Source organism: Cervus canadensis, chromosome 13 (assembly GCF_019320065.1).
Source record: "Cervus canadensis isolate Bull #8, Minnesota chromosome 13, ASM1932006v1, whole genome shotgun sequence".
In the NCBI taxonomy this organism is placed as follows: Eukaryota; Metazoa; Chordata; class Mammalia; order Artiodactyla; family Cervidae; genus Cervus; species Cervus canadensis.
In genome coordinates, this window is record NC_057398.1 from 4098313 (window position 1) to 4114290 (window position 15978).

A 15978-nucleotide genomic window follows, 5' to 3' on the forward strand; every position below is an offset into this window, starting at 1 on the left:
ACTGTGTTGAAAGAATATTTTAAATCTTACCCTTCAGCTGCATCTTCCTAAGTCGTTTGTAGTTGTAGGTAACTAGCTAGTTAGCTGATTCCAAACCAAATATACTCAGCACCATATACAGTTTTCTTTTCATGTTCAATATGTAGTGCTTGGTCTGTGTGTTTTAGGAAGAGTGCCTGTTCTTTATTAGAAATTTGTTACACATCTGTCATTTCAAAAAAGTATTTCTTTTGATAACTTTAAGGGGATTTGGTCAGAATAAATAGTCTTTCATGACTTGAAATTGAGGTAAATTGATAACTGGATATTTTATAGCTTTGCTCCTTGCATCAGTCATAAAATTGAAATTATTTGGAAATAACTTACTAAATCTAAATGCTTGCAAAATAAATATTTAAATAATTACACATATTTTTAAAACTTGGACTTTTTTACTTTGCTTGTTCAGATTTGATTCTGTCATTTTAAACTGCCAGTTGATCATATCAGGCACAGAAGAAAATACTTAATTGCATTTTGTACCAACTATTTTTTTTTCCAAATGGGGGAAAAAAGGAGTTGTTTTGATGTATGATAGTTAATTTTTCTTTCACTGCCCCGATGAATATGTACCTTATATATAGGCACATATTTCTGAGACAGATTGATTTTTTTAATTTTTAATGAAATTAAATCTTAAACACAGGGAAATGGTGGCTAATTTAAGAAAATTATAATCATCTCATGACTGTATTGTTTGTTTCATATTCCATTTTATCAGTTATATATCTCAACCCTAAAATATAAATTATTTCTTATAATTTGCTTTGTAGATAACACTATATACATTTTTTGTACATTCTTGTGTCAAAAGAAAAGAATCATATTAAAACATAGGTGGCAAGCTTGTGGGAAGGTGCTAAAAAGTAAATCCAAGATCATCATCATTTTGCCTTTCTCTCTTTCTTCCTAAAGGCAAGATTTGTTTCTTTTGTGAATGCAGAACTAGAAAACTCAAGGTCAAATGTGATCACGTTTTTGTTTTGCCTGCATTCTTATATTTTCTCCTGTTAAAATTTTAAAATGTTATTGTCAACAGGGAAACTAATTTGGAAAAACATAGTGATGTTTTAGAAATTTTGCTTTAGAGCAGAGGTATTTATTGGAAAACAGAACTATGTAGTCTGGCAAACTCCTATTGAAAAGAATATTTTTGCATACATTCTAGATAATAAAATTTGAAAGCCCCTAAAAAAATGACCTTATTTTTCTGCTGAATGTTGTTACTTTCATGAGCTCTTGGAGGTGAGGGGTTTTACCCTTATTTTTATAGCCATGAAATTATTATATTCTAACTCTGCACATAATTCAGACCAGTCCGGGAAGGTCTGGCATTGCTCAGCACACTGTAGAAATTAAATAATAATAGATGATGCAGAGTGAAAAAGGATAAATGTGGTCCGCAAGAACTTACTTTTTATGGAACTTTAAACATTTGACAAAAGTCAGTTTGGAATTTAGTCCTTGTAAGAGTTCTGAATCTTTGAGAGAAATAGTTAAAAAATAATTTTTTTCAAGGTGACGTGACATAGGCTGATGAATCGAAGCAAAAAAAAAGTTAAATTTAAGTATAGGGGAAGGAAAATCTCTGTATCAGTCCAGAATGTTACATTTCACATTTTTCTTTGTCTTCTAACTTAAAGAGAAGTTAAAATTAGTTAACTGTGAAACAAAGAATGGAAAAGAAGAGTAGCATGTTTTCAGATGTTACTTGAAGAAATTGAAATCTTTCAAATTGACATTAAGTCAATATTAATTTGCATAGAATATGTTACTTTGAAACAGTCATGATAACTGTATGCTCCATAAGATTGCCTTTCAGGGATATTTCTTTTTTAGGAATAGTGTAACTTGAGTGAAATTTGTGGTTCCTAAGAATCAGTAACTAACTATAAGTTGCCGTCTTACCTTTTTGTTTGGTTATTTCTGTTTTTCCTTCCTCTCTTTGTACATTATTAATAGATAAGCTCTATTAAAGTAATAGTGCCAGGTTGTTTACTAATGTTTAAAATTTAAGCCTGAAATGCAATCGCGAATAAGTAGATATGAAGGCAATTCACAATGAAAAATTTGAAGATTAAAAAATATCCTCTTATTAGCTGAAAACATTGAACTTGATCAACATATGGTACCAGCTAGCCTCATCTCCACCCGTTCTTTTGTTATCTTGTTATTGTTGTAAGGCTTAATGACAGTTGTAAGCCATAGTTCTGGATGTGGGGGTTAGTCCACCCTGGGGAGAAGAGGAGGAAACAGCAGTGTGGATTATGGAAATATGGATTGATCTAAAAAGAGACCCCTCGTAAAAGAACGGGACTCAAAGGAAAGCTAGGGAAGACTGAAGAAAAGATGATGGAATATGATGTGAAAATGATCATTTGAAATCTTTCCTTTCATTCCCAGCTGCTGTGTTTTGGAGAAAAGGAATGCATTTTTATGTTAAGGGGGAGCTAAAAGAGACCAGATGAATGGTATTATTTATTAGATATATTTTCATTTTGAGTTGAGATAAATTATGTGCATTTTAATAGACTTTGCATATGTTAGACTTCTTAAATCTTACAGATGTAATGTTAGGTGTGATACTTCATAGAAATATTTCAAGTAAAGTAAAATATTTGATTAGCGTTTGGCCTAATTTAAATAGACCTAATTGCAAAAATGAATGATTGTTATACATTTAAGTATTTTGACTAAATGTGATGGTGAATATTACATTTAAAATATGGATTTTTTGTTACTTTTGTAGCTTAGCCCTTCACATGCACACTTACAGGTTTACTCACGTGTGTTTTTCTGGACAAAGGATAGCACTGCAGTGTGTCTCGGTTGTTGCTGCTGCTCGAGTCTCTGCGACCCCAGGGACTGCCGCACGCCAGGCTTCCCTGTCCATCACCATCTCTCAGAGTCATGCTCCTTGAGTCGGTGGTGTTGTCTAACCATCTCGTCCTCTGCTTTCCTCTTCTCCTTTTGCCTTCAACCTCTCTCAGCTTCGGGCTCTTTTCCAGTGAGTTGGCTCTTCACATCAGGTGGCCCAAGTATTGGAGCTTCAGCATCAGTCCTTCCGATGAATAAGCTAGTATTCGGTAGTAACATTCATCTTTATCCTTAGCCCGTTTGATCCGAAGAGACGACAGTGCAGTCTAGTGGTCATTTTTTGGGAATGCAGACGCAGGGTCCTTGTGGTTTTAACTAGTCTTTTATGTGTTTGTATACAATGAAGGAAAAGCCGTTGCCTGATCTGGAGTCTGGAGAAAGTTAGTCTGGGAAAGAGCTCAAAAGCATCGGGACAGGGTGTGTGGGTGCGGTTCCCAGGAGCAGGATGTTCCTGGTGTAGGGGCCAGGTCTGCCGGCAGGGGTGCCTTCTCGTGGTTGGAGGAGGGAGAGGGTGGCGATCGGCTTCATGTGGCCATTGAGTAGCTCAGCTGGGTCCTGGCCCTCGCCTCTGGCTGGAGAGTCCAGGCTTTATCCGTGGCGTGTAACAGTGAGGCTAGAGGTCAGGGCGGCAGACAGAACGATGCGCGGGAGCAGGAACCTCGGCCTCTCGGTCAAGGAAGGGGCAGGCCTCAATCCCACACGCCTCATGCCTGGTAGACGCTGAGTAAGCACATGTTAAGTGAATGCAGTATCACACGTTGGCAGAAGTCCGATACTGTGAAGACTGGGAGAACAGCGATTAAATGCAGAAATTAGCAATCACTGGGGACTTAAGCTGAGAAGACTGGACAGTAAAAGCAGTGATGGAGACTTGCTGAATGTACATTGTACTTGCAAGAAAATTTTCAGTGAGGGGAAGAAAGAACTATTTTATGTCTGCTTCTTAGTTGACCAAATTCTACTTGACAGAATTTATCGTAGTCTGATTTTACAAATAAGTCATCCCTGTTGTTTATATTTACTCCTTATTTTCCATACAATACTGTATTGTAAAGAATAAATACAAGGTATAAGATAATTTATTCAAGAGAATTACTAATCCTTGACTGAAAAAGTTTATCAAATAATGCCCCCCGGCCCCGTGTGTGTGTGTGTATGTGCCTCGTTTCTGGTTTATTGAGTAAAATCCTTACAAGAGACTCAGGAAATTGTGTTTTCTATTTAAGTTCATTTATGCCAAAGTGGACTAGACCAGGAATGATCAAAACTCATTGCTATTTGGTGAGGCTTGTTTGGTGACTTTCTCTGTGTGAAAAGAACTAGTGTTCACAGTTGAATTTCTTACAGAAAGACTTCTGCGTTATAAGAACTAAGACCAAAATTGGCACCTTTTCTTATAATCTCAGCAAGAGGCCAAAGATTACGTCAGCAGGGAGTGTGAACTAAATTTTTATTCCACGAGGTGGATGGTCTAGAATGGGTGGAGCAGAATAAGTTTGCAAAATAATAGCTCACAATATTTCTATTTAGAATTTCAAGAAATAAATCATTAAAGAAAAGACACTTATGACTTAAGGTTTAATTGTAATTTGACATATTAAAAATTGTGGGCATATACATTTTTTATAAAAGAAAAATCTTGTATAATTTAAGGTGTTCTAAAAATAAAAAAAAAATCAGTGTCTAGGTTCTTGATTTTTAGTTCTGCTTGCTAGCTATATTTGAATAAGGCTTTATTTTAATTACTAGACACTTAGCTCCTGCTTTAAATGGAAGGGGATGAAAATGTCTGGCAAATGTCACGAGTAGAATGGCTGATGGTATCAGTGACCAGGATGCTTACTGCCTGAGCCACATTTTCCACGTCTTCACCTGTTGCCACATAGAGACAGCTTTGGCCCGACCTTCAGCTTCCTACTGTTGAGCCTGAAATGATTGCACGCTGTCCCCGCCCTCAGCCCCCCTGTCACCAATCATCCTGTCTGCCCTCATCCTGCCTGTGTTGCTTGAGCGTTCTTTACTTGCTCTGTTGTGATCCTTGTTCTGATAGGGTTAGTGGCTCAGTTGTCTCCGACTCTTTGCAACCGCATGGACGATACAGCCCACCAGGCTCCTCTGTCCATGGAGTTCTCCAGGCAGGAGTACTGGAGTGGGTTGCCATGCCCTCCTCCGGGGGTCTTCCCGACCCAGGGATTGACGCTGGTCTCCTGCGTCGCAGGCAGATGTTTTACCGTCTGAGCCACCAGGGAAGCCCCTTGTTCTGATAAGTATCAGATGATTGGTTGTTTCAGATATAAATAATACGCTTCACATTTCATTCCTTGGTATTTTGCTCCTGTGTAAGAAGGAATCTCCATAAGCCCTTATTTATAAGTCTGTTACTTGAAAGAAGTCAGATGTATGTTTTTGCTGTAAGTCCAGTATTTTCAGTGGTAATGAACAGGCATAGCCACAAGCAGCGTTGCTTTTCTGCCTCAGGACTTCATTTGGAGGGCATAGAACACCCTTGGGCAGGAAGGATTCACATTTGTGATGACGGATCATCCCATCTCTCCTCCCATGAGTTCCTCACGTCTCCGCCCCTTTTATTGTTCCATACGCCAAGTTGAACTTTGATTCTAAGTGTAATTGAAACGTGAATGAAAGTGTCAGTGCTCAGTCGCGTCTGACTCTTTGTGAGCCCATGTACGTAGCCCACCAGGCTCCTCTGTCCGTAGGAATTCTCCAGGCAAGACTACTAGAATGGGTGGCCATTTCCTTCTCCAGGGGATCTTCCCAACCCAGGATTGCACTCGGGTCTCCTGCATTGCAGGCAGATTCTTTACCGTCTGAGCCGCCAGGGATGTATAGTTGTGTAGACTAACTCTTCCTGTGTATGGACAGTATCCGCCATACAGAGCCCAAGCAGGCATCAGAACCAGGCATCTGGTGATTTTATGTTGGACGCTACATAAAAACAAAGTGAAAAAAAAAAAAGCATGCTGTGGGGATTAATGGTTAGAAGCTTCAGCCTCTGATTTCAAACCCTGAGTAACATTTGCTAGCTTTGTGCCTTTACGCATATTACTTAGTCTCTTTGACCTCTTCCCCACCCCACCCCCCACATATAAAAGAGAATAAAACATGGATTTTTGTTAGGTTTAAATGAGATAATACATGTAAGTGCTTAGGTCAGAACCTAGTGTAGTAAGCTGTTATTTTTATCATATCTTTATTTGGGTAGGTAATCAGAAAAAAAAAGCATTCAGACCCTTAAATCACCTTTCCTTGAACTGTCTTCCAAGGTGGACTGGTTCTGATGGTGCTAAAAGCGTCATTTCACATGCGATCAGCAGTTTTGTTTCCAGAGCATGAGTGCTGGCCAGGCACTGGTTAGGCCTTAGGAGAACTCCAAAGGTAAATAAGCCATCAGAGACTTCGGAGATTCATCTGTTCTGATTGATCATGTCTGTTGTAACAGCTAAGACCTTCTGAGTCACTACTAACTTCATTGATTTCTGGCTCCTGACTAAGGACATATTGTGATTATAAAACCAGAGGTAGTTGAACACTCTGTAACCTATACCTTGATACAAGTCACTAGGAAAATAAAGACAGGATTATGAGAAAGTACAGTGAACTTCATAATTTGGCAGTATTATAATGAAGTCACCTGTTGAGGGGGATGTGAAAATATGAAGAGTGGTATTAATTGTCCATAATGACGGACAGTGAAAGTATCCCTTCTCTCCTTGCTTCCGTAGCTTTTAATCGGCGCCGTTCCCTTGTTTGTCTCTGACTAGCCCACGTGCTGTCTCTGGAGCACCGCACAGTTTATCCAGCTCCTGCCTAGACCTTCCCATCTTTGCTCCTGCTTGCATCTTAGTTTTGTACCCTCTCTGTCTTCCTGCTGCAGCTGTCTAGCTGCAGGCCATCACCACTCTCTGCCGTGGTCAAAAAGGCCTTCTCACTGATTTTCCAGCCTTCACTCTCGTACTTTAAAACCCATCCTGCAAATGGTAGTCAGAGCAACCTTCCTAAAATTCCAGTCCAGGCATGTCCCTCCCTTGCTTCATAGCTTCCCTGTTTCTCTTAGGTCAGCTGGCCATGATTTGTTGTCCAAACTGAGATCCTCCCTTGTTCTTTTCCCACTGAGGGTTTGTATGTGGCGCAGTGCAGACGTGTGTCCCCTTGGGTGTGCAGTGAGACCCCGCCTGGCCCTCGTCCCTGTGAAGATGCAGCCTATTCCTGTCACTGCAGGAAGTTCCCTCTTGCCTTTTCCTGGGTGCTTCTGTGCCAGCCCACCCACTCCTGTGGCCCAGGAGACCACTGTTCTGATTTCTGTAACAAGAAGTCGTAACTTGGGCACTTTTGAGAGTAAAAGGAACTGCTGCCGAAAAGGTGTCTGTAAAGTGTTCTGGGCGGGTCGGTGGTGTGGTTTCCCTCCTCTTTGCATCAGGTCAGAACTGAGTTGGCCTCAAGGCCGTGGGACCCCATCAGCCCCCTACTGATTCTTCAGGCCACACTGTCTTCTCAGCCGCTCAGACTTTGTACGTGTTCCTTCCACCTTCAGACCCCACTGGACCTTTCTGTGATAGTCTTGCCTGCAACAGGGAAACCACCCTAACTGCCTCTCCACCGCCCCCTGGTCGTGTGGTCATCTGGTCAACTTCTCGTTCTCTGTTTAGATGCATTCTCTTCCCTCAAGGCTTCGACCACTCCCTTCCAGAAGCCCCCGTCCTCGATTCGCTTTACGTGTCTGATTTCTACACTCCCTGGGTGTTTTTCACCATTACCACCAGCGCTCTTTTTACATTACATTGTGATTGTCTTTGATTGCTCTTCACACATTAAATATTTGCTAAATGAATATATATGTAAACATACATAAGCATATTAATTATTTCTGTGTTTCACATTGCATTTGTAAATGTGGTTTAGCACTGATTAGACTTTCTGTTGTTGTTCGGTTGCCAAATTGTGTCTGACTCTTTGTGACCCCATGGACTGCAGCACACCAGGCTTCCCTGTCCTTCACCATCTCCCGGAGTTTGCTCAAACTCATGTCCACTGAGTTTGTGATGCCATCCAACCATCTCATCCTCTGCTGCCAACTTCCCTTCTTAGAGCTTATATCTAAGTCAGTAATCTTCATCCAGCAGTCTGTATTTCATAATTGTGTAATCACATTTTAGTTCTTTCAGACAAAGCCTTCAAATAGGTAGTTACAATATTTCCTAACTTTTAAAAGACACCGTGATTCTCATTTCTGCTGGGTGACTATATAGACTCTATGGGCCTTCAAGGCATAGAGAAATGATTAGTACTTACTGTATTGTATTGAATACGGTAACTACCTAAAGTGTAGGGTCCCTGATTTATGCTCTAAAGCTAAAGGTTCTGTTGTTTATTAAAGCATCAGACAAATTATTTGTCTTTGGTTTTATCGCAGGATTCACTATCTAGGGATGATCAAGCAGTTCAGGCATAGTTCTGAACTAGGTTCAAGGCAGGGTCAAAAAAAGAAAAAGGTAACTGTAATTTACTTCTCTGGAACATAGCATGTCTTATTTGTCATCCATAAGAGCAAAGTACATTCTTTAGTGTGCGATTTACCCAGTGAATGGAGAATATTTTTACATGGAAGTCATGACAGAGATTGCACATGGTGCAGGTCTGGAGAAGATGAGGAATAACATGAATCAAGGGTCTGGGAGTGCACAAAACGGGACAACGGAAATTCCAAGTAAAGGTCAAGCTAAGTCCAAAGATTGACTCAAAATTAAAGAAAATGGAAAATGCAGTCCATTACTGGAGGGCAGTGGTGCACAGAGGATGTGTTATCTGAGGACACGTTTGCCAGCGGCTCCACCGGGACGGCTGCAGGGGAGCCTGGCCGGAGAGGAGACGGCCAGGGGGCTGGTGGAGCAGGAGGCTGGACGTTCTCCCCACGCTGGCTTGGCGCCGTGTGCAGAGTTGGCAGTTAGTCCTTATCAGGTGCGTTGATAAATAAATACATGAAAGAGGAATTTTTTTTTTTTTAAGTAAACCCTCCCTTAAGTGAAAAACGTCTGTTGGCCTGACTCTTCGAAGATACCTTTACTTCGGAGAAGTAGCCAGGATGGTAGCCTGAAGGCAGCTCCTGTGTGCACTGGCCTCATCAAATGTGCACAGCGCGTGACTTTTCCAAGTGGGAGTCGAGTTGCTTCCCAACGTGTGTGAGTTTCTGCTCTGCCGCAGAGTGGACCAGCACACGTAGGCACACATCCCCTCCCTGCCCAGCCTGCCTCCCACCCTCGAGCAGGGTGTGACTTCCCAGCTCTGACCAAGTCTGCTTCTGTTGTGTGTGATGCAGCGGAAGTAGGTGAGGATGTTCAAATCTGTGGTTCTATCCACAGGCACCTATGTTAATTAAATGTGTTAAACATCTTCCAGGGAGGCAGATACACTATTCAGGATAATACTTTTTTTTTTTTTTATCATTTCATGTCGCGGTTTGTTAATGTTTTGGCATAGGTTATTGGACACAGGACTTTAAATGCTGCAGTTATTCAGTAAATATTTGTTGTGTAAGTGTCTTCTTCATTTGAGTTCATCTGACACTTGAGTTGTTAAAACATCTAGCTCTTTAATAAAAGAGTTAACAGGTGTTGGGCTGGGATGGTTTATGTGCCTGACATTGTCTAATCATTGTACGTGGATTTCTAACGTAATCCTCGTATAAATCTCCTAGAAAAGTCTCACTTAATCCTATGAGATAGATGATAATTTTGGCGCATTTTCTAGTGGCTGTGACTGAAGCGCATGGCCAGGGCGTGGCATAGGCGGGTCTGAACGTCACCCCCAGCTCCCGGGCACTGTGCGCTGACCACTGGGCTCTACCGCCTTGCGGGCATGTGCCTGCACCCTGCCGTGTGGGGCTGTCGAGGGGCTCGTCTTTGCTCTGAAAATCGGTAGTCACCTTTCGTGTCCTTTTCTCAGCATCTGGCTGTGGGCTGGGGTCATGGGAGCAGGTCAGTTGACAGGCGTGAAACTCGTTTCTCTCTAAAAGTTGAAACATGTTTCTACCTAATTCTGATGTTGGTTTAAATGGAAGTTTGATATTCATTTTTAAGTACCTTAGTTTCTGTGGTGCAAATAAGTATTATAGGCAGTACTCTATTTGATTATATAGGTAGCTCCTTTGATCTAGAACATGTTACTAGTGTAAGATAAGGGTGAGTGAAGCAAAGAGCAAATATGTTAGTCTGAAAGGAGTGGGAAGGGTATATGATTACTAGGGGAAAAAGGAGGGTCTTCCTAAGGGGATAATTGTTATTCAAATCATTGATTAAAAGTTAGTGTTAACCTAGGGATAAGAAACTGAAGGTTTGTAATAGAATTTTTGAGAAAAAAACTTTTGAAACCCATTTGCTTATATATGTGTGTGTGTGTTTCCTTTCATGCCTTTTAAATTTTTCATCTTAAATTAATGAGGGAAATATATGATTCCTTTTATTTGTCAAGTAAAGCACCTGTCTAATCATAAGTATATGTATTTCTGGTAATATCACTGTGCCCTGCTTAGACTCTAGGCCTTTTCATTGGCATTAGATTAAACGAATGTTGACTACAGAGATCTTTGTCACCTGACTGGTACCCATAGAACCAAAATCCTCAATATTCCTATTTTGACGGTATAGTTCTTTTTACAGCAGAGTGTATTTGCTATACAGAAATAGTGCAGGAAAGTAAAAAAACCGAGAAATCCCGCAGTGATGTCAGTTAATCCTGACAGTTATTCCTCGATTCCTCGACTCTTAAGTTTAAAGTAGAGTGTCCAGTTTGAGAAACTTCAGAAGATGAGAAGATGATGTTTAAAGACTCTGTGCATGTAATTTACTGTGTTATTGCAGGTCTACCTTTTAGTGAAATGCCTCCTAGTGTGATCCCCCTGTTAGTGTAGCGTGTGTCCTTGAGAACTGAGAGCACCTGCCACTCCCCTGCGGTGCTGGGGTGCCCGGAGCAGATCAGGTGTGGTCTGGGCATCCCAGTTCTGCGCTGTGCGGCCTGCCTGGCACCGAGTAGCTCAGTGAACATTTCTTTTAAGGAAAAAAAAAGTTTATTCTTCCCCCATGTGAAGCACAGATAGATTGAGCCAATACATGATATCCTAAATCAATTCTCATTTACTTTGAGTGATAATATGCAAAGTTACATAAGCATCTTTTGAGAAATCTATGGCCTTTGTGAAAAATTAGATTAAAATCGACAAGTAGAGCCCCGTTGTTACAAAATGATTCTGAAAGTGTTCAAATGAAGAAAACATGCATATTTGAAAACTGACTTTACATAATACTGTGTTGTATTTTCCCCAAGAACTCTGGTATAACTTTAATTCTTATCTAATTAAAATTTGGGGGAGGAGTTTCAAGGAAGAAAACATGATACTTCAAGCTTCTTTATAATTAATTACACATTCAGTGGTTAGTGGAAAATGAATGGGTGTGAATTCTGAGTTTTCCTCTAACCAGTCTGAGGCTGGGCTGAGCGTGGATGACTGTTGCCCTGCCTGAGGTTAGTCTAGAAGAGGCCGTGACCTTCTGGCTGGTGGAGTGGGATGGGAAAGTCAGCCAGTGGGCCTTCTGGGAAGGGTCTCCTCACTGGTAGAAAGTGCCTCCCAGGAAGCTTTTGCTGGACACTGCGGTGTCTGCATGTGGTCAGCCGAACTCTGGAAGCTCAGCTTGTGACCACAGGTAGAGGTGACGAGGACAAAGCCACAGACTCAGGACAGCAGAGCAGAAGGCCGGAAGACTCCTGAGTCCTTGAGGAAGATGCCGAACTGGCCTCTGAGCAAGTCCGCCTCATCACTTGCAGCGAGAGGGTAAGGACTGCTGGGGTGCAGCGAGCGCCCTGGTCTGGTCCCGTTCGTCTTATCCCTCGGTTTCACGGGCCACTCACGCTAAGTTAAAGTGTCAGGACCCTTACTGGAGGCAGTGAGGTGTGCTTTGAAAAATGCTCCTAAGTGATTCTTCCATGTTCTTATCTTTCTTCTGATTCTTTGTCTTTCCATTGGGAACCTCTGGAGCAAGGAAGTTATAAAACTGAATTAGCAGAACTTGATTAATGGTTGATTATGTGTGTGTGGGGTGGGGGGGGGGGTTAGGGAAAGGGAGAGGTCTGGACAGCCACCATGGGCTTGTGTGGGTACCTGGGGTGGATGGTGCTACCTTTCTGGGTGATAAGGAGTATACAGCTAGAAGAAGGACTTCAGTTTATTCTTTCTGGATTTGAGGCAGCAGAACACTCAGAAATAGGTACTAGGAAGTAAGACGTGTAGTGCGGGATTTCACAGAAATACCTAAACTAACAAGGCTGAGGAATTTGGGGGTTGCCGTTGAATCCGTGGGTATAGACGGTGCCAGGGCGGATGTAATTCGTGAGTCGGAAGAGAGGGCTGCAGGCAGCTCAGAAGCTCAGCATCTTGGTGGAGAGCCGGGGCAGGAGCAGCGAGGAGAGGGAGAGTGGGTACGGGCCCTGACAGCGATGCATCTCATCGCCTCTTAGAGTTTGTCAGGGCAGTTCTGGGCCCTTTGTGGTTACTGAACTCTAGTCAAGAGGTACCCTTTACATCATTCAGCTCTTCTTTAAAAGCAGATTCTTAAATGCTCGTTTCCGCTTTTATTTGATGAATTTATATTGTTCAATGGTAACCACATGGATCAAGAGTCAACATGCCACTCTTCCAACGAGCCGTTCACCCTCTCCTCTCTTACGGGCTCAATTTGATCATAATGCTTATGTGCACAGCACAATGTAAACATTTTCAGTCATTTATTTTCCAATCGGTTTATTTGTATAGTAGATGTGTTGTTTTTAGGGCATCTGCATATATATGTAAGGCTTCCCAGGTGGCGGGGTGGTAAAGAATCTGCTTGTCAATGCAGGAGATGAAAGTGTCACAGGTTCAGTCCCCGGGTCAGGAAGATCCCTGGAGAAGGAAATGGCAGCCCACTCCAGTGTTCTTGCCTGGAAGATTCCATGGACGGAGGAGCCTGACGGGCTACAGTCCGTGGGGTTGCAGAGTCAGACACAGCTGAGCACAGGAGCACACATATATAATTGCGCCCCCCCTTTTTTTTGCTGTTCATAATTTCATATTCTGTGTCATTCTTTTTGTTCCTTCTGTTTTTAACATTTGACATGTTAGTCAATGTGTTCTTTTTGTAGAAAAATATTTTAGAGAATTAAGAGGATTTTGAGAACCCAGATAATTTTTCTTGCTTAAGGAAATTAGGTATTTCATAAAAACCAAAGCCTGTATGGATAGAGAAAAGGTAACTTTTGAAGAGTACTACCTTTCACGCAGTCTGTGGATACTAGTCCAGAAATGCAGGGGGGGAGGTTTGGGGGGAGGTGTGTGTGACGTGTGCACGCGTGGGCATGTGTGTGTGTATGTGTCATGTCAAGAACACTGTGTGGAGGAAATAATAGAGTTTGTGAGCACTTCTAAATCAATATAAAAGTACAGTTTTCACTTCACATCGTCGTTAAAAGGATTCAAAGTGCTGTTTGCATGTATTTCGCTCCCCCTTCCCGCTCCCCCCGCCCCCTCTTTTCCCTTCCACCCTCGGTCTGAACGGCACCTGTAATTAAGGAGGAGAGCCGAGCCCCGGGAGCTAGGTGGGACCGGCGGCCATTGATCTGTGTGAGCCCGGCTCACGCTGTCAGGGGAGGAGCAGTCAACTGCTGAGCTGCTTTGTCACTGACATAAGCTGAGAGGGGATTTTTTTGTCTATACTGTTTATACACTAGTCTATAGACCTGCTGGCTGGTTGAATTTTAAAGAGTGCGGAGGTTTAAAGACTTGTCCCCTGAGGGTTGCTCCTGCCAGTTGGGGAGCGAGCCGAGGCTGCTTTGCAGAAGCGTGTGTGTGTGTGTGTGTGTGTGTGTGTGTGGCTTGTGGTGGGGGCAGGGGGAGGGTGTGAACTATTGAGCAGCTAACTGGGAAACATTCTTCTTCATTGGAGTCTTAAAATCGATGTGCAATATATTATTGATTCGGGTATATTTGGAAGGCGACAATGGATTTCGAATATATATCTTTATTGTTACAGAAATAATATGAACACTTCGTGGCAGCGGTCGCGGTTGGGGGGGGAGGTGTTATAAATACGAGAAGGCTTCACTTTTTGCAGCACAAGATAAAGTCCATCAATGCTCAGATGAAGTGTCCTCTTTTGTACTGACCTGCTTGCAGTTTAAGTAATTTGAATTATTTCGAGTTTAGCAGCTCTTTCAATTCCATTTAATAAAACATTGTCAGTAGTGAAACAGTTTTTTTCCTAAATATGGTGTTTGTGTTCATACTTTCAAAATGTACATGTTCATAACGCTCTTGAATCTTCTTAGGTTTTGGCGTTGGAATAATTGCAATGTTTTTTTTTTTAACATTGCCACTTATTTTTTAATTGAAGAATAATTGCTTTACAGGACTGTGTTGGGTTCTGCCATACATCAACATGAATCAGCCTTAGGTATACATATGTCTCCTCTGTCTTGAGCCTCCCTCCCGCCTCCCACCACTCTAGGTTGTCACAGAGCTGGGGTTCAGCTCCCTGCATCATACAGCAAATGGACTATTACAGTGATTTATTTCTAACTGATACTTGATATCAGCCTGCATATTAAAAGGATGTGAGAAATTCTGCTTTAAAGCACTCAGTACTGTGTTTTTGCCTATATAGAGTTTAATATTCATATATTGATGATTTCTCTGAGTGCAAATTTTATTGGTAAAGAGGTGATAGGCAAGGTAATTTTTTTTGGAGAAGTGACTACTGTATTAAGATATTGGCTCTTTTTTCTTTTTAATATGAAACATCGTCATAAATCTCTGCTTTGTCTTGTAAGATCACCTGGCTTTAAACTTGTGTGGTAGGATCGTCAGTTCTGAAGTTTTAACTTTATGATAGGAGTTAACTCTAAGTTGTGTTTTCCTATATAACAATACAGATCTTTTTCTATCTTTTACCAAATATGTGACAATTATGTGCATTTTGTTATACTTGTATATGATTTCTAAAAGGTTTTAAAATTATTTTACAGTAACTATAAAATCACTTCAGATTTCAAAGTCAGTAAGATTATTTTCTATGCTTAGAATATATGCTTAAAACATTGTTTTTCATACTAGGAAATTCTTAAAGTACACGAAATAGAAGCTATGTTGTTTTACCCTTAACGGCTTGTTTTTGCATGCACATTTCTTTAAGAGTGTGAGATTTTAGTGTTACTGCTGTTGAATATACCAAGAGTTCAACATATAAGTGTGTTTCTCTAGCTTTAGAAAATCCTTTTTTCCCCTGAACGATTTTACTATGGCGCACGTCGAGTTGTTACACCTCTCAGTAATTCATTCTGCTGCCAACCTCATTCCCTTTTCTCTGCCTGCATTTTAATTGAAACAACATTTATGTTTTGAGCCAGGATCTGTCAGAAGTCCCCGTGGCTAGCCTGTGGTACCAGTAGCAGCAGACGCAGCTTACCCATATGGTGCGCTGCTTCTCGTAAAATCCATATGGCCTTGTTGAAGGGAGTCCCAGCGGGGACGTGAGGGGTGTTAATACCCTCAGGCCAGGCCGCTCCCTCCCGGGGCTTCCCAGGCATTGTCAGCGCAATCTGCCGAAGCACACACTTAATTCCTTTTTAATAATCAATTATTTTAATCTAGGAACCTCTGCTATTTTTCTTTAAAAACAAAACAAAACTTTTTTTCCCTAAAAATATCTCAAAAGAAGTTTTAACTGCATCTTTAAAAACATTCTAAAGCCTTTTTTTTTAATTTGCATTCACAGGAAGTACTACAGACTGTGCCAAAGTTCTGCTTCCCCTTTGACGTTGAAAGGTACAGTATAAGTCATCGTTTAAAACAACCGGAGCCCACCTCAGTGAGCACTGTAGAGTTATTACTTGTGTCTTCTCTGTGACGTGAAATGTACTTTTCCTCATTGCCTCTAACAAAAAAGACAGGAGGTTCAAAATTAAATAATATTTGAAACGGAGAAGGCTTCTAAACCACTGCGTCTTCTGTTGTTCTCCACT

General features: G+C 41.5%; 1 protein-coding gene across 4 annotated transcripts in view; it reads left to right on the forward strand.

Moving 5' to 3' along the window:
* DENND1B (DENN domain containing 1B) overlaps positions 1–15978 on the forward strand; it is a 285090-nt gene that overhangs the window by 101498 nt on the left and 167614 nt on the right. For all 4 annotated transcript variants that reach the window (XM_043484553.1, XM_043484555.1, XM_043484552.1 and 1 more), the window contains exon 4: positions 15732–15781. In XM_043484553.1, coding sequence (XP_043340488.1) covers positions 15732–15781 — 50 coding nt within the window. The remainder of the gene's footprint in view (positions 1–15731; positions 15782–15978) is intronic.